At 39.8% G+C, this 21,766-nt stretch overlaps 1 protein-coding gene across 4 annotated transcripts in view; it reads right to left on the minus strand.

Moving 5' to 3' along the window:
- Nucleotides 1-21,766, minus strand: part of SYT1 (synaptotagmin 1) — a 333,690-nt gene that overhangs the window by 85,406 nt on the left and 226,518 nt on the right. For all 4 annotated transcript variants that reach the window (XM_058022090.1, XM_058022088.1, XM_058022086.1 and 1 more), the window contains one exon: nt 3,436-3,620. In XM_058022090.1, the coding sequence (XP_057878073.1) occupies nt 3,436-3,620 (185 nt within the window). The remainder of the gene's footprint in view (nt 1-3,435; nt 3,621-21,766) is intronic.

Raw genomic sequence — 21,766 nt, forward strand, 5'->3', positions numbered from 1 at the left:
TTTCTGTAATATCTAGCTATCAATGTGCGACTTGAGCTGACTGTGACTCTATTTCAAAAGGATCTTAAACTATGCCAAGTTACATAGCTCTATAACGATTTGCCGTGGATAAGCATGAATAAAAGTAGTTCAGAAGTTCTCAACAAAAAAATCCAGACTAAGATAAAAATTTCATTTCCAGGAACTGTTGCTTTCAGTTTACCAAATGGCACTCTCTTCCGACTTTGTGTGCCTAGGGAACTAGGATCCTGCAAGATGCCACGTGACTAGAAATTGCTATTATGCACTTTTAGCTGAAGGCAGAAGTAATTACTACTTGCAGGTTCAGGCCTAACAATGACTGAAGTAGGTTTTTCAGTTTTTGACAACATTAGTACTATATGTTGCCCTTTATAATGGCATTAGATTTACATCCTACTCTTCAACTACTTTTTTAACAATTTGCTTCTTTGAAGGCATTCTTATTATTCCCCTTTCTGTTTTATGCCAGAGCCTCTAAAATGCTTCAATTCTCTTAACTGAAGTACACTACATTTAGCATTGCCTTGAGTTCAGCTAGGTATGTGAAAACCTGCACTGGTAAGTCGAGATTAACTGTTAGAATAAGAACCACATCATAAAGGAAAAAATGACAGCCAAAATGTTGCATTAGGAATCAAGTTGGCAAAAGTTACTGAATGCCAAGGACTTAAAATCTGTACACTGTCAGACTGCTAGAAATGAATTTAAGGTGGGAATTAAAGAAACTTTCAGCCTGAGTTTGAAATCCCAGACAGCAAGGAGAGGTAGCTGGAGAGCTGGTGATCTACTTATTAAAGGTCTGAAATTTACACCAACTGTGAATCTACCCTCCTTAGGTTTAACTGTGCAAAACAAAACATGCTAGTTAAATCCCAAAATATCCAGGCAAATGTAGGTTTAAATAACTATACCAAGTATTTTGAACGGAATAATCTTAAAATACCTATCTGTGCAACATTTCAAAATTTGACATCTTTTTGTAGACAAAAGATGCAGGATTCAGCTTTTTATCAAATTTTCCCATTAAAAAGATACAAATGGAGCTCAATATTAATAAAATAATGTATTTTTGCATTTCAAATACTTATTTTTCAAGAATCCATGGTCATTTATCCAGGTCCTAATGAATATAATTAAAAACACTTAATAATACATTGTAAATACAACAAAGGCCTTACATGATATGGAACAAATTCCACACAAATATCAATAAACAAATTGCACATTATTTATCCTATGAGAAAGTAATAGGTTCATTATCATTAGCAGGACATAACAAAGTTCTCCAGAAATTTTTCCATCAGCATAATCAAAGCAGTTCTTTCAAATTATTCTGGGTTCAATGGGAGAGCTAGCTTACAGTAGCCTAGAATAAGCCAACAAGTGATGACCTGATTTTCCATACATTTAAGGGAAAATATCTCACAATTTCTTAATATTAATACCTCAGAACAAAGTCTATAAATACAGGGATGAATGCTAAATCAAAGTGCTTTAAGAGAAGGAGTTCGTGTCACATTCATCATATGGAGAAAAAAACCAGCAGCATAGTATCTTCTTCAAGAGAGAGCTCAAAATTTCTGCTCTGGTATTTCTTGAGCTCAGTCTCACTAAACTTTCTAACCTTGGAATACCTCCACCTACATTGGTGATTTTGTGTACTGACAATGTTTTTCTCAGGTGTGAATTTGTCTTGTGTTGGTGCCACACACTCCAGTACACCAGTGGGGCACACAAAGCACTGAATCTCCAGGAGGAACCAAGGTTAAAACTGCAACCAGTGCAGTATCTAAAGTACTCCAATTGCAATGGGGATGTAAGGGTCTCCAGCATTTGCTCTTTGTCCTCTTCTCTCTGAAACTGAAACTGGAAATGGCTTGGATAGCTGTACACTTACCCATTATTTTCCTCCCCTTATCTGTGCTCCTTTTGGACTCCTCTTATGTGATCGATTGCAGCTGGTCATCAGACTTGTAAGGCTTCCTCACCCTCACCTCACTTCCTGATCTTGCTCTACCCCTACTATACCCTACGTGCCTGGAAAAGCATGCTAACCTATTCCAGGACCCTTAAGACTGGCTGATGAACCACACTGCTGGCTGTTCCCTCACTGAGCAGTGGCATTTCACCACTTGTTCTGCGCTGGGCCATGGGCCTCTTTAGCTATCGTGCTTTAAGATTCTCTTCTTGGCTCTTGTCCCTGACCAGCTGGCCTTAGTTCTCAGGTTCCCAGCTCTGACTTGGATTTCTGATCAACCTGCCTTCAGCTCAGCTTTCTTCTATGCTATATCCCAACTTGTGAAATCATCTCCTTATTCCTGAACATGCTTTTCTTCTCTCTTTTTGACCGGGTTATCACTCCTGTACTGCTCTAGCTCAACCTCCCCAAGAGTCTTGGGAACACAGACTTGACTATGCAATTAAAGTTATTTAATTAAAGTTATTTGCTTCTACTTATGAGGGTTTGCAAAGCAATTCTCTAAATTTCTTCAGTCCTTCCTTTTTGAAAAATCTAGCCCTTTGTCTTCTTAGCTTAGGAAATCTCTGAGCTTTGAGGACAAGCAGATACTTCATGTTTATTTCCTCATTCTGCTGCTCATTCCAAGCAGTTTGCTCCAGGAAGAGCAATACTAAAATCCCATGAATAAAAAGCTTTGTTTTCTCTCAGGAAGGTATTAGTCGAGTCTGTGGCCCTTAGGATTAAGCCCTGCAACCTCTGCTTCTCCTCCACCAAGCAGATTTGAAGGACAAGCTCTTCTGCCCTTATAAAAATTATGCTGCTCTCAAAGGGTATTATATTAATCTTCTCAAAGTTACTCAGTTGACTTACAGCTCCAAGTATGGCCTGTTATCTTTAATCTTCTCCTCTCTAGAACAAAATGAATTCTCCAAACATCACTGTGTTGAATGTCCCTGTGGTTTTTCTTTTTCATTATTTCTCCTTGCTCCTGACTCTCATTTTAGCCTCTATACTATTGTTTCCTTCTCAGCTTGAACTTTTGTGTAAAAAGAAATTTAGAGTTCACAACTACTTTTCTTTATCATGTAATCTCAGAAATCCTGCTAGTAAGACATATAAAGATACATAAACATTGGCCCTGAAAAAAGTACAGTGAAAATTGCACACAGTTGCTCCATTTTGAAGCAAGCAGGACACCCTTGATAAACTCACCCCTTAAGGATGAGTCACTAAATGCCTGCTCTGTTTTTAGCAGAGCAGGGAAATTGGCTGGCTGCTTCATCAGTGATGCCACACCCAGGCTCATCCCTTGTGATACCACTGAGAAGATGTTGTCAATCAGTCCACTCTTCACAGAGCTACTACTGAGACAACAAGCACAGCTTTTTCTAGACACATCAAACAGAAACCTTCAAATGCAACCCAAAAGTTCAAGAAACGGAGAGTTACTTTACCTGGTCTTTCATGCTTTTCCCTAAATCTTTAACATCTTTCATGTTAATAGCATTCTTTCCTCCCTTCTCCTTTCCCTTCTTCTTGTTCTTCTTTTTGAACAAGCATTTCTTACAGAGACAAAAGCAGCAGGTGAGGATTAATAGGACTGCAACTATGGCTATGGCTATTAAGGCCCAAGGTGGCACTGGAAGAGAAAAAGACACACACACAAAAAGAAGGTGGTAAACTGTTAGTAGGGTTAAATTTAGAAACAAGCACATTTCTCTCACAGCTAAACCTTTTTCAATGAAAATGCCTGGCAGAAATACCTGAGATCCTTTCTAAAATATGCTGTCATCATTTATATATTTCTCCCAACTGAGCATTTGCCCTTACAAAGCCAATTTAACACATCTATCTATATACAAGCCTGGTGACACATATCAAACTCACCTGCAGCTATTTTGATTCATCAACCATCTGAAAAGAGTATATCCAAAATATTTACTCTGTGCAATCTGTAAAATGCTCGGCACATTTAAGCAATTACTCATTTCTTTCTTTAATCATCTCCCCAACCCACCTGGCATTGCGGCTGAATCGGGTGGAACTGACTGGAAATTTCCCTTTTCTGGAATGGTGTCTGATCCAAGCAGTCAGTTCTAATGAACAGCCCTTTTCCTCTGCCCACTGCTGCACTTGACAGATTCGCAGATTCCTCGCAATAGCTGCAGGTCAAGGTCACCAGTGCAGACAGACCAAGGACAGAGGGCTGTCCAATCCACGGGCATTTGCCCTAGCTGGCATCATGCCCTAAACACTAGCAAAGTTTCAGCTGTATTCTCACCTATACTCTCCTATAAACAAAAGATTGTGCTACAGTTTTTCATTAAGTTCAGGCTGCAGGACATGGCTGAAGCATGAATAAATAGGAGAACACTTACTAGCATAAAATGTTCCTGTTAAAGATCAGAATTTTTGGAAAAAAGCAATTAAGATGACACTTAAACACAAGTACTCCAGAAGGCAATTATCTTCACACAAATCAGCTTTAACGACTACTGATTCCCACATTTAAGCAGAGCACCTGACAAAATTTTAAATCTTGTAAACTGTCATTTTCTAAAATCTTGAAATGTACTCAGTTGGTCTGCAAGATACTCAGTGCATTACCTAAAGGTCTCTAATATGATACAGAGCTACAGAGCAAAGCCAAAAAGTGAATCAAATTTGACATGTTGACGTCAGTGAATCACAAAAGGGAATGGATGGTATAAATAGAGAAAATTAATTGCCTAAAGGAGCTAAGAGGAGTGCAAAGCATAGTCACCGGAACTTCCACTACAAATTACCAGTTCAGGAACATGACAGAGCATCTACACCTTCCTTACTCTATATTTAATGAACTTATTTTCTAACTTTAATTGTAACGACCCTAATGACAGATAAAAATCTAGGAGAATAGTTAAATATTTCTGTAATATTTCTGTGCCTCCAATTGTTCATTAAATGCAGCTGCTATAAAAGGAAAGCTGTACCATATGTAGAACAAATGAGAACTGATTACTAAACAAATGAATGGTAGGACACAAATGGTGAATAGATTAGCAGCTGTTTATGGGATGTGTTTTATGAAGTCAGCAGCAGCAATTCTGCAGTTAAAGCTGCATTAGATCTGCACTTATCACAACTTAAAATCTGTATTTCATGCATTAGTATTTAATTTTGTCTTCATATCTGGTGTAGTACCATTTTGTAGCACAACTGATGCTTTTACATATTTTTTTTCACCCAGCACTCAGAAATGTAAACCCATCATCTTTCACAAGAACTATGTGCTCTACTCAAATTCTAAACTTCACATGTACTTAGTCTGAAACAGCATTTACATAACACTGTATCTAAGATAATCCACAGGAATGATGATAAAAGGAAATTAATGATGCACCCAAATTTATCAGCTTTTTGTTTCACTGATTTGTCTGCAGTGCCTGAAGAATGAATATGGGGAATAGCAACAATATGGGATGGGGTTCTGCCAGGAGGATGCCACTCTGTGAGGTAAGAGAAGAGGAACACAGCATGAGCAGGTAAACTGTGAGAATCAATGGGTTGAGGAGACAGGGAATGTAGGCATTAACAGGACAAACACATATGCATCCTGCAGATGAAAAAGCTTGTGTAGGTAGTGAATTCAAGTGCCTTTGTGCTGAAAGTGTTGTATCAGGTGGTATTCTGGCACTGCTGCCTTGGTTCTTTGAAGCATGAACAATGTAGGGTACCTTGGGAAACATCTGAAACACTTGCAGATACCTCAGCTTATTTTTTACAAAGTGTTGTCTGCTCTCATCTGTTTGTAATTTAATTTCAACCAATAGCTCTTGTGATGCAATTAAATGATCATTGAATTAATATCTGGGAAACCAAGAATTATGCAGAATTCCTCACTTACCTCTTCAGAAGAAATCTGCTAAATTTTTATTAAACAAAGCATTAGCACTAAAATAAAAAAAATGGAGGCAGCACAAAATCTGGACATTTACAAAACCACTTCAAATTTCAAAACCAAAAAGGAATGGATTATTTTTCCCAATAGAAGTGTATTATCTCTGTCAAAGAAATGGCTCATTTGAATATTGCCGTCAACAGAGATTGCCCAGTCAATGGATGTAAATAATAGATTTTGGACAACTGAAACATACAGCTATCATTGGCTTTGAAGAGATGTTTGTTTCCTTTCAAAAGCATGACACAAATACTTTAAAATGTTAAACATTTTACATAACATTGACAAAATTTTCCAGAATTACTAAAGACTATGAGAGTTTTTCTACCTGTGTTCCCCAATTTATGATGGTACCAGAAGAGCCTTAAATTTGGAAAAGATAAGGTTTCAAAAGCTACCTTTCTATAAAGTCATTGTCAGGTGGACAGACTGAAGTCACTAGTCAATTCGGAAGACTCAAATCTGCAGCCTTTTATTTTTAAGGATCCTGTCTACCAACTGTGACTAATATCTATAAGAACTTTATCAACAGTGTAAGAAATTTCTTTTTTGTGCAGCGGCACATATTGAAGATCCATATTGATCGATTTCAGTTGGACTCTACCCATGGTTATACCAGATTTTCAAAGAATTCTATTTTACCAGTGGACAACAGTGGGAACCTACAGTTTGAAGACTACCTCCATCCATATTGTACCAGTTTGACCAGGCTGAGCAGCTTGAAACCTCAGGAAGTCCCTGGACACAAAGCACTGAACAAAAGAGCTCTGTGGCAGATGAAGCAGGGTGGGTGACTTGGAAAATGCTGATCATGACCCATGCAGATCAATGTGTCAGGGAGCCAGAAGCTTCTTACAACTTGTCTTACCGACTGCCTGCACAAGGGGGTGCTTTGAAACAAGCAATACTTACCTACCCGACTGAGCAAAAGCTATGGGTTTAAGGACAATGAATATGTGTGTAAACTTTCTGGTGTTTCAGTGCTATTTTCTTTGTTCTACTCCTCTGGGAAAATACAGAATACTTATTTTGAAGAAGCTGTCATGAATGTCTAAGTGATTTGGTGATTCTACAAAGCTCTTAAAGACAAATCTATAAGAGGGGATTTGCTGAGTAGCAGTTAGTAAATAAGGTCTTGAATTAGTGTTATTGATCCAATCCAAAGTATGCTCTAGGACTTTGGTGAGAAATGCAGGAATGAAGCCTATTTGCAAAAGAAGAGTGTAGAGAAAAAGAAACACATGGCTTACTCCTGGGCAACAGCAGGGCACTGAAAGGAGTAAGCTCTAGGAATGTGTTGAATCAAGGCATTTTGAGTACCAATTTTGCATACTTCACTCATGCTGAAAAACAGTCAGACACGGATGCAGATAAATGCAAGCTCTCTTATCTCTCTCTGTTGCCTCCTTCCACTAATGCCAGACAGTGTTATGTGCATGTTGTGGGTCATTTGATGCACTTGATACATTTCACAAATAAAGCAGCTGTGATGCTCTTAGATTATCATTTTAGTTTGGGCTTAGGAGTCTGCTTACAAGGCTTATCTCCAGACCATACCCATAGGTTGTGCTTGTACTCGTGTTCTGCAGCAATTTGTGAGGGCACAATGGACACAGTGGGAATACACATTCCCAGAGGTCACCTAGTGATGCTCCAGCTGCAAAAGGCAATTTGCCCATGAGAGCCAAAGCACTGCCCCTACAAACCTCGAGTCCTCAGGACTGACTGCTTCATTTCACTGACTTGCTTCTGCTGAGCTGCACTAGGTACAGCTTGTGTCCCAACCTGTCATTAAATCTTGGTCCTTTGAGCATGCTAGATTCTAAGGGAAGGATGTATTACTGAGGTATTCAATTTAAGAGCTACAAATTTTGTCCTTTATATAAAGACATCCTTACTTGGCCTTACACAAAATACTTGGGGACGTACAGGCCTCAGGTCTAAAACTGACATTTCCGTGAGATGATCTAAAATTATCAAATGCCTTGGAGGACATCTGACTGCAGAGGAAAGACTTTAAGGGGGAAATCACAAAACGTGTAATGGCATCAAAGTGCTGCACTCTGGGAAAGAGAATAAAATCCTTAATCCTAATGATTTTCTTCCCTTTCTGAGTGCAATGTCAGAAGAAACTTTACCAACTTTGAACACAAATAGAAGGAAGGTCAATGAAGAACTGAAGAGAAGGACTGAATTAAAAAGTGAAGACTCCCATACCAAAAATACGGTTCACCAAAAATTCCCAATTAAGCAATCAAGCAGCCCCACTTAAACTGTGACAGCAAAGGACTGTCAGATGATGGCAGCTTCCATGTTATTCAGGCCCATAGCATGTTGGAATTGATAAATATTAATAATCTGTGTTTCAGAGGGGGCATGATGGTTAATAGGAGCTGCAACTACCAAACAGCTGTATGTGAAGCACATTGCTGTAATCTAAAGCTCTGGTAGCCTGAATATGGGCTCACTGGCAGTTTTAGTTTATGAAACTGTAGTTTTTTCTTAGCTTTTTGCACTTACAGCTTCTAATCAGGGAGGAAATTTCATACGTAGCCATATTCAGACTTTTTGTAAAGAAATTCTCCAGGGACCATGTTCTGGAAATCAACTTGACATTCATTAGAACCTACTTATAGAAAATGTCCTGAAAGCAAGGACCCAGGTAAAAGATAACACTGTGATAGCAGAAGGAATACAAAGGTGATCAATGCAAAGAAAAGAAATGCTAAAACATGGTAAAATGACTCAGGAAAGACAAAAAGTGAAAATACATACTTGCATGTGCTGATAATTTAAATACTAGCATTCAGGCTTACATAGCTACATTTCCACCCCAGACACTCTCCTGCGTGACCTCTTGTTTTAACAGCATGCTTGCAAAATATTACTTTTACTTTCTTACATTCACTACAACATTTCTTTCTTCTGTTTAAAGTTCACACTGCTACCTTTGACCCATCACTAGAAAGAACCATCACAAAACAACTTAATGAGTGCACTCATGCTCATATTTCTCCCCTCTATTTTTTGAGCATGTGCAGTTGCATAAGACTCTCTCTATGAATAGTTTATGGAGGTTACTGAAGCCTTAACTTTACTAAAAGAGGTACGTTCTGACAATGAAAGATCTCCACAAAAAATAACAGTCTGTGGAAGTGCACTGATCAGATGAGTTCACTGACTGAATATAGCTCTGCCTATAGCTTTTTAGATATTATCATGCAAGATTATGCAAAATTTCTATGACTGAACATTCCATTCTTTGCAAACAAATGCACACTGAATTCAGCAGTAATCCCTGATACACATACAAATTTAGCCAAGGTGCTTGGGCTGTTTGAGACTATGATGTGTCTACTGTATGCTCAAAAACTGGAAATCAAAATGCATAAAAGAACTAAGATATTTACCTGAGGGCAAAACCACACCTACTATTGTAATTTGCAGGTCATTTATGTTTATTACTGCTGTTATGAATTCACCTTTTACAGCATGTGTTGTGTTCTGTCAAAGTAAAACACAATTACCCAACACTGTATCTTCCTGCAGAGCACAACAATTTGTCTGTGCTCCTTCCTGCCTCTTTGTTTTGCTCCCTCTCTCCTCCAGTTCCTCACTGCTCAGTCTCATCAGCTCCTCTGCCCCTCCTCTCTGGAGACACATGGGGAGAAAGCAAGAGAAAGCAAGATGGGAGAGTCCAGATGAGACAGGATGGTGCAGCAGCCAGAGGGAGGAAGTAAAGCTGCTGAGATATCTCCTTGAAGGAAGTACCCCAGAGAGACTGGCCTTCAAAGGCCTTCAAGCTTAAATGTCAGGTTTCATCTGTATAAATATTACAATGAAAACAGCTCCTCTGTTTACCTCCACATTCCCCTTCACCCCCAATCAAAATGAGACAGAGTAAAAGCAGAAGAGTGTTAGCACAGCCCTGTGCTCTGCTGGCTCTGTCACTGTCACTTGGGACTGCTCTCTTGGGCTCATTTTCAGCTCAACTAGGGCACCACCTCTCTGGTGGCCAGATGACTCCTCAGCAAGATCCCTCCTGTGGTTTCTGGCTGCTCTTCCCAGCAGTGCCATGCTTCTGCAGGGATGTCAGCTCTCCTCTTACCCTTTCACAGCTCTCAGCCCTCCTGCAGGCTCCTGCTTCCCACTTGCTCCAGCAAATACAGCAATTTCTTCCATTGCCCTCTACGAAAGATGATACACTGCACCAGGCACACAGGGACTCACAGGAGACACCAGCAGCCCAGCCTCCTGCTGGATGGCACGTCCCTTGGGAATGACTGTAATGCTGGCCAGTGAGACAAACAGAACAGCTCCCCTTTCCAGCAAAACCTCTAGGTCACTTCATATAGAAAACAGTGTAGGGAAAGGAATGACTTTGGGGAAAGATGCCTTCTACTCCAGTAGGGTGGCTGCAGCCAGGCAAGGGTAGGTCTCCTCCCAGGTGACCAATGACAGGATTAGAGGACACAGCCTCAAGCTGCACCAGGGCTAGGCATCAGAAAAAAATTCTTCACAGAAAGAGCGCTTCAGCATTGGAATGGGCTGCACAGGGACGTGGTTGAGTCACCATCCCTGGAGGTGTTTAAAAAAGAATTGATGAGGCACTCAGGGCCATGGTTTAGCTGATAAGGTAATGTTGGGTCACAGGTCAGATTCAGCGATCTCAAAGGTCTTTTCCAGCCTAGTTTACTCTGTGATTCTGTGAGATAATATTTTTAGAATGGTTACTCTTATTGGCTCATATATCTGTTGCCACTAAACTTTTAAAATAAAAAATGAGTTCAGCATCTAGAAGTTACCAGAGACAGTACTGGGGCACCCTGAGCAGGTGGGAAAGATGAAGAAGGCTGGAGCCTCCAACCATACCTGAAAGCCAGAGAGGTTTGCTGAGTACTCTTCACAAACTATGTAGTAACAACAGTTGAGGCCAAATTCTTCCTTGACAAGGGACAAAATAATCCATGAGGCTAATATTCAACCACGACAAACAAATACGTAGAAGTCTGAGATGACTGCTTTCCATCATGTGAACAATTCTGTTCTGTGGTTAAAATGATGCTTTAAGTTTTAGCTTTCAGTTTTCCAGGCTCTGTACTGCAGCAGTACATAACTCTGAACTTCATATAAAATGTTAGCACATTCTCCTCACAGTTTAGTCAGAAAAAACAATCCTTTTCCAGCCCGAGACCCAAGAACACCGTTGCAGCTTCAGGCTCAAAAGTTATAAACAGTGAATTGAGAAGAGCAATCTGGGTGAATGGGACTTCATAACCTGAAGCTGTAATTGGACATTTAACCCTAATATGTAAATGGACCAAAACTTATAAAAGTCTAAAAACTTGTGATCCATTGTGCATCTTGGGTGTAGCCTTGGCCAGGCTCTTGTACTGCCCAAGGTTCATCCTTTGAAGGCCTTTTAATAAATACCTACTTTATTCCTTTAACTCTCTAGCCTCTGTTCTAGGTGGCCTCTCAAGGCATCAAAACCACCTTTCGCTTTTCTTGTGATATCCACAATATATTGAACCTCTAAAGACTGTAGGAAAATAAAACAATAAAAAAATCTGACTTGGAACTGGAAGTTCCAAAGGTACAAAATACTCCAGTTGTATCAATCCCAGGACTCAAAAATCAAGAGAATAAGCCTCAAAAATAATGAATCTGATGGGAAAAATAAATAATGCTTATGTATGTTTGATTTTCTTGCTTATTCTTTCTTGCCTATACATCCTTAATTGTTCGCAATGGACACTGGTCTTATACTCCTTTTCAGTTTGTATCACATTTTCCAGGTTTGCCTTGTGAAAATGAGGGTCAGTCATGTATTTAAATGTTTGAAAGTGGAATCACATTTCTTGCATTCTAGAATTAGTCATGCATACTACATATGAATATTATAAATTCCCACATTAAGTATGAACTCCACTGCCTAGAAAGAAAGAGATAATTTGCATACCTTTTTTATAAAGTACTATGCAGGGGTAAAGTCCTTTGAAAGAGGAACAGATTTGTGAATTATGATGAGATGAACTTATAGAAACTCTGTGTTTGTCAATGTTCTATTAACATATACAATATTAACACAGGATGCTATTACACAATGACAGGATTAAAGGACATTAACTACTATAAAAAGATAAATACTTGAATAGTACATCAATTTCCCAGTGAAAGTAAGAAACAGCTTTATTTCTTTCTGGTAGTTAATATTACCTTAAAAGTTCTCAAATAGAAAATTGCTCATATTCACCAGCAATTTTCACTGATAGACCACAAAGTGTTCTTATAAAGGAGGTAGGTATCTGAACTTCACAGGTGGAGACACGTGTACATACAAAATAAAATTACCTTGGTTAGAGCACAGAAAACAGTGTGGGAGCATCAGAGCAGCAAAGTTCATGTCAACTGCAGGTCCTAGTCACCCAGCCACAAGTACAGGGAGCTAAGGGCTGGAGGATGCCATGCACATGGTGCAAGCAAAGGCAACCCTGGACACCACCAGAGCAGGCACACCCAGTGCCACCCTGGGGTGCACGCACACTGCTTGGGGCCCTGGTAGTACAGAGGCCACCCAAACTCACAGCCAGAATGAACCCCTCCAGCACACCAAATCATCAGCAGCGTGGGCCCTATAAGGCAGCAGAACCATACACACATCAGAGGTGCCCTACATCCTAGCATCAGGCCCCTTAAGGCTGCAATCTTTCCAACACATCTCACTGGCCCCTCAGCGCCAGGAGCCTTGCTCAGCCCTTAGGGCACCTGCTCCTCTCTGCTCCTTCCCAAGCAGCAAGTCAGAGGACCACTTTCAGATTTTTTGAATGGATGTTTCATACAAAAGAGCGATGCTGCTGAGAAGGACAGGAACACGGCACTTCCTACCCTGGTGAAACAGTTACTATCTGTAGGGTAGTTACTGTGCCACAGAGAACATCATGACACGCCTTGCTCTGAAAATGTTCCAGCCTTGTGGAAGCCTTTGGGACCTTAAAACTTAATTTTATCATTACAGATCTGTAGCACAAACAAAGAGATTTGAGTTTTATTTGTCATGCTCTGCTACTGTGGTGCAGCAACCCTGGATAGATTCTAGGTGCCTGACAAAGCTGCTCTATCCCCTCTCAGCTGGGCAGAGGAAGGTCCTGGGTCAAGAAAAGGACATGGAAAGATCACTCACCCATTACTGTTGTAAAACAGACTCAGCTTGGGAAAATTAGTTTAATTTATTACCAATCAAGAAAGGTATGAGAAATAAAACAAAATATTAAAACACCTTCCCTCCACCCCTCCTTTCTTTGTGGGATCAACATTTCTCCTAACATTCTCTACCTCCTCCTCCTCAGTGATGCAGGGGGACAGAAAATGGGGTCTGCAGTCAGTCAATCACACATCTCTACCCTACTTCGGACTCCTGCAGGGGGAAGACTCCTCACACTTTTCCCTTGCTACAACATGGGGTCCATGCCATGCGAGACAGTCCTCCACAACCTTCTCTAATACATGTTCTTCCCACAGGCTGCAGATGTTCACAAACTGCTCCAGCATAGTCCCTCCCTCAGGGTGCAGTCCTTCAGGAGCACACTGCTTTGGTGTGGATCCTCCATGGGGCCACCAGTCCTGCCAGCAAACCTGCTCAGCAAACAGCTCCTGCCAGAACTCTGCTGTAGCTCAGGCTTCCCAAGGGGTCACAACTTCCTTCAGGCCTCCACCTACTCCAATGCAGGGGCCTCCCCAGGCTGCAGGTGGATCTCTGTTCCTCCATGGACCTCCATGTACTGCAGGGTCATATCCTATCTCACCATGAGCTACACCACGGGCTGCAGGGGAATGTCTGCTCAAGTGCCTGGGGCACCTCCTCCCCTCTGCCCAGACCTCAGGGTCTACTTCTTACTTGAAGCTTTAGAAACAATCTTTTTTCCTTTCTGATTGCCATTTTATTATCCAGACAGCAATACTGTAACCAGAATACACACACTAAGATGAAGCACTGAATTATGGTATACCACAGAGTAAAGAGAATTCCCTCTTCACACATACCAAACTGATGAACTTGACTGTAGAAACAGGTCTGCTGTTCCTTAGCTTTGTTGGCAGTTCATATTTCAATTTCCCACCTAATTTAAAAATTTGGTGAAATTCTCAGTGAAATGTACTGCCTCTCCATATGAAATCAGGTCAAATGTTAAAATGTAAAGTACTTCTATTTTGTAAACAATCAAATTCTCTTCATAAAGGTATGACAGCCTTTCCTTTACAACTGTATCTTTTGCCTCCATCCATTACAGAGTCCAGGAGAGCTATAGTATTGACTTTGAACAGATACTAAGCAGGTTCTTATGTCTGTTTTTATCCAGCCCTTGAAAAGGTCTGTGATGAACTTGTTTCTTTGTCCCTCTGAAAGGTAAGATAAAGACAGATTAAAAAGACTCTTCTACAGCCTAGAATGTTATATATATGCATTGTACATGTCCTCAACGCATTAAAGAAACGGATGAATTTTGCAGTTAAGGATTTTGGGAACAGTTAATTACAAAAATTTATTAATACTTTCAGACATAAAAGCCTTTGTTGGTGTTTTTCTTTTTTTTCAAATAGGTTCAACAGGAATCATTCACATACTTAAGTATAGTAAACAGTGAGAAAGATCCATTTTTAATAGGCTGGGGACCTTTTTCTACAGTGTCCAGAATGATTTACCAAAAATTAATTGCATGGTTGTAGTACTGATAAATCAATTATAAAAACAGTCAAGGAGCAAATCAAAACCAATCTTCTTCTTCCAGAGAGAATTGTTAGTACAACTGCAGAACATAGGCAGCAATTGACCATATAAGAAGGCACATTTCTTTCTGTGACAGGAATGTACCTCAAAAAGCATTTTCCCTGTGCTGCCCAGTAGTGTATGCTCAGTAAAATCAACCAAATATCTACATTTTTTTATCTGTTATTTTAAATGTATAGCTAAACCTTTGAACAAGATTCTTTCATTAAATATTATCTTTATTAATAGACATTCATTTGTGTGTGGGTAGTGCCTACAGGCACTGACTCAGAAAAAATGCCTCAGCAGATCAGCCACTGCACACAGATGAAATAAAAAGACAATCTTGCCTGAGAGGCTTTTCAGTGAAAGGGCCCAAACCTGCGGGGTGGGCACGTGCCCATCTTGGTCTGACTGGCCACAAGAGCTGTGCCTTTGCCCAACCATCAGCCTACAAGGATGCACCAGATGTGCCCACTGCCAGATCCAGTGGGTCCAAGCACATCACAGAGCTCCCCTGTGCATGGTCCTTGCTAAACAGCCCTTCTATCTTCTCACCAAGATCCTCCTAGATCCTGTCCCCCTAGGACATGAATGCCCTCTTTCTGGAGAGAACCCACCACACCATTTGGCAGCCACATATCCCAACGGTGGCCAAGCTAATGGCTGTGGCTGGGCCCTGGAACAGAGGACACAGCACATGAAGCAGCTCTCTTCGCCAGGACCCTCCAAAAGAAGTGCCTAAGCTGACTGTGCTATTGAGGCACTTCTAGTTTGCTCCAGATTAAGACTATATAGTCTTGTCTCTTTTTTTTGCACAAATAGTTGTATGGCAAGCACTGTCCCACCGAAAGTTCAGTGTGAGATTAAATTTCCTGTCCCTAGTCACCCTGACTGAAAGATCACACATAGTTCATCATTTTTGTTTATAGGCTGGCTGTAATGCCAACATTGGTCCTGCAGGTGCTGCAGGTACAATTAGCATGAGCCACACACGTGTTCATGAGGATCATCAATAAGGTGCACTCTTTTTGGTTCAGTGTCCTCTCACATCTGAATGCAAGTGGTGCTAAGATTGCCAGGTAATCATGGTCTTGGTGCATGGCCAGCAATGCCTGAGGTGCAGCATCCACAGGTGAGAGCTCAGACCATGTATCAGCCATAGAAAGAGGGAGAGCAGGGTGCTGGAGTTGGACTGAGCTATTCCACCTCAGGATGGCTCGGCTCAACGCAGCAGAACTAAGCCAGGCTGGTTGCAGTAGTATGTGTGCATTTTTCCAAGGGACATCAGATTGTACATCAACAATATCAATCATGCAGGGTATGCAGGAAATTCCTGGCAGGCATTCTGCTCAGCGTGTGGACATGACAGCGGTTCATGAGACTGGGGCATAACGCTGTGGGCTCTGCTGCACTGCTTTATGGTGTGTGCCTGGTCAGGGCAGCTGGGCCATGTGCTCTGCAGTGTGGGCTGCCAGAATGCCTGGGGGTGTGTGCTGAAGGATTCAGTGGTCCCAGGCTGACACCTCAGGCATTCAAACTAAAATCTTTTTATGACCTCTATCTATTAAGCAGAGGTGCTGCTTTGGGATATTTATACCAGTTTTTCAAATTTCAAGAGAACAGGTACCAACAGACCAGCTATCCTGAGCCTCATCCTAGTGCTGGGATGGAAAGACAAATCCATTCTTGTGTCACACCTCACGTCTGTTTAAAAAAAGCACCACAAAAGACAAATCCCTTTGCTCCTTCCTTGCTAAGATAAACTTGCCAAGAAATCACCACTGGCACAAATGCACACAAGAGCTTTTGCAGCTCTCTGCTCTGTTCCACTAGCACACAGGGTCTATCATGATGTGTATAAGAATACATATTATAAAAATACAATTTTGTGGAATCTGCGCGTTATTAGACACTTATACATTTAATACAGAAAAATGAAATGAAATTTAATCTGGTTATTCACAGACTGTATACAACTCAAATCCCTCAGACAAAATGTTTTCACCTGCTATTTAATAAAAAACCAGGCTTTGACCTTTCTTTCTCTTTTTATGTGCTCATTTTCATTTTAAAAGACTGAAGCAAAGAATCTAAACATGGGTTGAGCCCTTGCCTAGTATTTTGACCTCCTTTATTTTGAAAGAAGCTATCAAGGTTCCAAGCTTATATCAGCAGTGGCCTTTGTCAGAAAAAATCTATTTTCAAGGTATGGTTAAGGTTAATAGCCATGTTGCTTTTCTTTTTCAGAAGCTCATTTAGCAGCACAATTATGATGACAATGATGATGATTGATTACTAACTTCTGTCTTTTTACACAAAAACCACCATTCCTGACTGGATAACCATAAATGCTGTAATGATCATTAACGCTGTTGCAGGAACCACTGCCAAAGTGATAAATAGATTTGGTTTACATTAGCTACCAGTCTAAAAACATCATTTGACCTCATTAATAGATCTAATAAAATCTGGAATCATGCTCCACAAGAAGACTGTCTTTTTTAGAACAAGAGCTCCATGGCTTTTTTTCTGATCTCCATAAATATAAGAGCTGAAATTTTGTACCATTGTAAGGTCACAATTCTCTCCAAAACACTCAATGCAAATGCTGGGCATTCAAGTTTGTCGCAATTCTTCAGTCTGGAAGAAACTTAAACTGTTCCTGGGAGGCATTAAAAGATACCTGTACAAGACCAGTGAATCTGCATTTCTTGTAAAAGTGGTCAGCTTGCTGAAGGAACCAAGGACATATTTATGCATAGAGGTCTGTAAATTTTATGTTAGTACACTGAAATTGCCCCCATATTATATGGTTGATGTACAGACACAGCATTTTAGATGTGTGAAAAGACAAAAATGCAGACTACATTTGATGCCTCAATCCACAGTTACTACATGCTACAGTTTCTTTTTTTGTTCGTCTTTAAGGTACATGTATAACACACTCCTCACTGCTACTGTACTTCTCACTCTGCCTACCCAGCAATGTCAGAAGTTCATAATTCAGCATACTTGGAATATGTTTTCTTTCATAATTTGCTTTAGCCTTCTGCTAATTAGCCTAAATAATTACTTTACATGAGCTCTACTTAGGTCTTCTATTCAGCTGGGCCATGAGAGTGTGTTATAACTGTTATAGCTGTAACTCAAAGTGATGGTTTTAGTTTCACACTCAGATGATGTGGATCTGAAAGAAGCCTGGAAAAGACTGTTTTATAGCTCATATATCATCCTGAAGGACAGCACTACATATTCTTGTATAGTGTGGATTAATAGAGCTAGTTTGTACCAATACTTTTTTGGTGGACTTGTCAAGTGAAAACAGCTACTATCAGTATGTCTCTTAAGAGAGAAACTCTCCCTAAAAATCTCACCTACTAGTTTGATCACCCTTTTAAAAAAGTGACTGTAAAGTAGAGGGTGGAGTATGAATATGCTAATGACAGCAGAGGAACCATGAAGACTTTTCATCAACTTCTGCATTTTATTTGGTGATTGCTGCTGATTCTAAAATTCAATAATGTTGACAATGGGAACCAGAAATCTGTTCTCCCCTCTGATTTTGGCCTTTAGTTTGAATTATTTCCTACACAATGCCATGACTTATAGCATGAGTTAGAAGTGCAGTCATAAATTAAAGCTTCTGGCTGGATGAAGGAATTTAATCTAAGTCTCTTAATTTCCTGGAGGAACACTCAAACTATAAGATTAACATATAAAGCTTATATATATATTATGAGTGGTGAGCTGTGCTACCAGTTTCATATAAGAAGACTCAGCCTTGTTTTACTCCTACCCTCATTCACCCAAACAAGGACTGCATGCATCTGTCCTTCAAAGGGATTTTAATTCCCCACTGTTAAGTGGGCAGGTTTACCAGTTTGCTGCTCTGAGACATGTGTGAGGGATTTCAGATGAAAACCTTCCATTTTAAATCCTGTATCTGGCTTGTTGCTGGACAGCCAGCCTGGGAGGCTTTTCATTGTTCAGAGACCCCATGACTCCCACCTGTGCTAAGTCTGAAGGCCAGCCATGTAATACTAAATGCAGGCTGCAAGGTTTTCTCAAATAATGTCAGTCATTCTTCCTGAATATGACAGAAATAAATAAATTCCCTCTCTCAGTACCAGACTCCACCTTTGATTATCTGCATTAGGTGTCAGTTTTGCCTTATGCTGCCCAAATGAAAAGCAGACACATTCTGGGCACTTACATCCCTTATGGGATCTAGTTATAGAAGCTCAGCTCACAGAAAGAGCGTCCTTTCCTCCATCCTATCGACCCTGACTGTGCTCAGCACAGATTGATCCTACAAGTATGTCCAGACCAGACTTTTTGCACTAAGTGAAGCATTCCTGTAAGGGCACATTGAAAACTCAATGCTGACATGTCACAGCTTCTTCCTGTAATTGGGAAGAGAATAGGAAATAGAACCATATGCGAGGTCTTAAAGTCAATTCTCAGACATTCTTGTTTCATTTTGCTGCAGAAAACAGTCATCAGGGTCTGACTCTGAAGTTCTATACTTGACTTGAATCTACAGTCCTCTGGTTGACACCACTCCAAGTTCACTGCTTATCTTTGAATTGCTTTCTGAATGATTTGTTAGTTGCATAATCAGAGAATAGTGTTATGTTCCTTTTAACAACAGGAAGCAGCAGGCTTAAAGATCACAAAGAATGCCACTAAACCTCGAGAGCAATGAATTTAACACCAGAGCCTGTGTCCTCTCCTGAGACAGGCATACATTTAATTACAAAATAAATTTTTTACTCTAGTAATATTTTGCTCCAGTATTTACAGCCAACCTTAGAAGCTGCTCATGATGAACATATTTTCCTACTGCTATTTAAAACCCACTGCATCCCCTCATTTTCAAGAGTTCATCTCACTTACTAAAATCATTTAATTAAACGCTATTCTTCTTACTGGATTAATTTCATTGCTGCTAATCAGAGACTGAAAAAAAAATCAAATCTTAACATTAGAAGCACACAGCAGAATTCTTGTTACTGTCTCTATATAAATACATTTTTAAATGGATTTGAAGTGATTAATCTCTGGTTCGGCCAGAAAGAGAAATAAAAATTAGAAAGGAATGCCAGAGAATGCCTAGGAAAAAACAATCACTCCTGGAATTAAAAGTCAGTTTGCTGAAATCAAGAGCTGTGTTTCTGGTGACTTCTGTCCAGTGAGTTATGTGTCCCAGGTTGCCAATTCTTCTAGCAAGTATTCTGCCATTAACTAAAGAAGCTCTCTCCTAATAAGAATTTTGCTACAGCTCATCAACCATTCTTTCAAACCTATGGCACCACCAGTAATGAACAATTAATCCTCTGCCTCCTCAGAACTGAGCTAAGCTTGGAACAGAGAGGAAGAAGCAGCAAAAGAAAATGGGTTCTGTGAAGCATGAAGAAATTAAAATAAAAACATGATAAAGAAAATAAACATTAATGGTAGATGAGCAATCAATAAAATCCAAAGCTTGCAAAGATTGCCTTGGAAACTAAGTGCTCTGAAGGAATTTAAATAAGTATAAATGGAATCTGAGAAAGATTTATTTAAGAGTGAATTAATTCTTCAGCATATTTTCCTTTTTTACTTTCTTTGCATGATTGTCTCTTAGGCTACTTCATTTTCTGCATATGGTGCCACAGGACAACACAGATTTATTTCTAAATTATATATATTCTTCCATAGTGATTATTCCAGCAAGAAAAATGTTAACACATTTAAATTAGTGCAAATGAGATAGTGGTTTGTTATTGGCTGAAAGTGCTTCAAAAAAGACTAATAGTGATACACAGATGCAACTTTGCATCTGCAGTCTAATTAAAACTAATCTAATTAAATATGGTGCCTCGGCAAAGTCACTTGAGCTCTACAGAGAACACACAGAATTCCTTTTATAGTTGGACAGAGCTTCCAAGAGCAAGTGTGCCTGCCATTTCACTTATTTGGAACCACTTTAATAGCAAGTGAGTAATCAGCAAATAAATTCTCCATGGCTGCCTTGGAATTGTTCACTCAGAAAGGCAGTGATAATGTATCCATAGATACAAGAGCAATGGAGGCAATGTCCTTTCATTATGCAAAACAATACAGCTGGAAAAAAGAGAAAAGCTTGAAGCCATAAGTCATCCTTTAGCCTCACTTATTAAGGAAGAATTCTACAAAAAACCTACTTGTGCAAATGAGTTACATTACTGATATGAGTTGTTCGCAGCAAAGTCGGGCATCATCAAAACTTTGTCCTGTCTAGCTACTCCTTTTAAAATATTTTCTTTTCCCCTGGCAAATAAACATCCCACAGACATTGCATTCAGTAAGAAAACTTACTGCTCTCAACTGAAAATCTGCCATTAGCTGTTCTAGATCTAAAATGGCAACAAGGTAATAAAATAATGTCTTCCCCTCTCAAAAAATTCAGTAAGAAATCTCATGTTGCAAAACTGTCTTAAAATGTTTACACCATCTATAGTCACAGGAAAGAACGTCAAAGGAGGACAAATCCCAATGAAGAGAAATTGTCATCACAACAGATTTCCATAAGGTATTCCAGTAGGAAAAAAATATTCTGTGTTCCCACTTAAAGAAATAAATAATATTATAGATAATAGAGAACTGTCTTGACCTATTACAACTAAATGAACTATGTTGAAAACCAAAGAGAAAAATGTATGGTGTTTGGAAGGAACCTGAATTCATGCAGAGTAAAGAGGCTCTCCAGATCTTATAGTTTTCCTCTTAAATCCTTTTTCCAGGCTCACCAGATCACCAAAATATTAAACATCCATATTGATATTCATAAATTGTTGAATTCCACTATGTCCTTGATTCTGTGGGACAGATATGGTTATATATTTCTGGGAAAATCTCTGTATCAGGCCACACTTTTGTTACAATAGATAAATGGAATGAGAGCATATGAAAACTTTACTGGATTTGACACTCTCCTAGAGGTCAACAAACTGAATCGTCCTACCATTTTAGATGAAATCTTCACTGTGTGAAAAATGAAGACAGGCTGAGAGAAGAGCTCTGCAGAGTTCTCTTTGCTCAGCTGGAGGCCTGA

Source organism: Melospiza georgiana, chromosome 4 (genome assembly GCF_028018845.1).
Source record: "Melospiza georgiana isolate bMelGeo1 chromosome 4, bMelGeo1.pri, whole genome shotgun sequence".
In the NCBI taxonomy this organism is placed as follows: domain Eukaryota; kingdom Metazoa; phylum Chordata; class Aves; order Passeriformes; family Passerellidae; genus Melospiza; species Melospiza georgiana.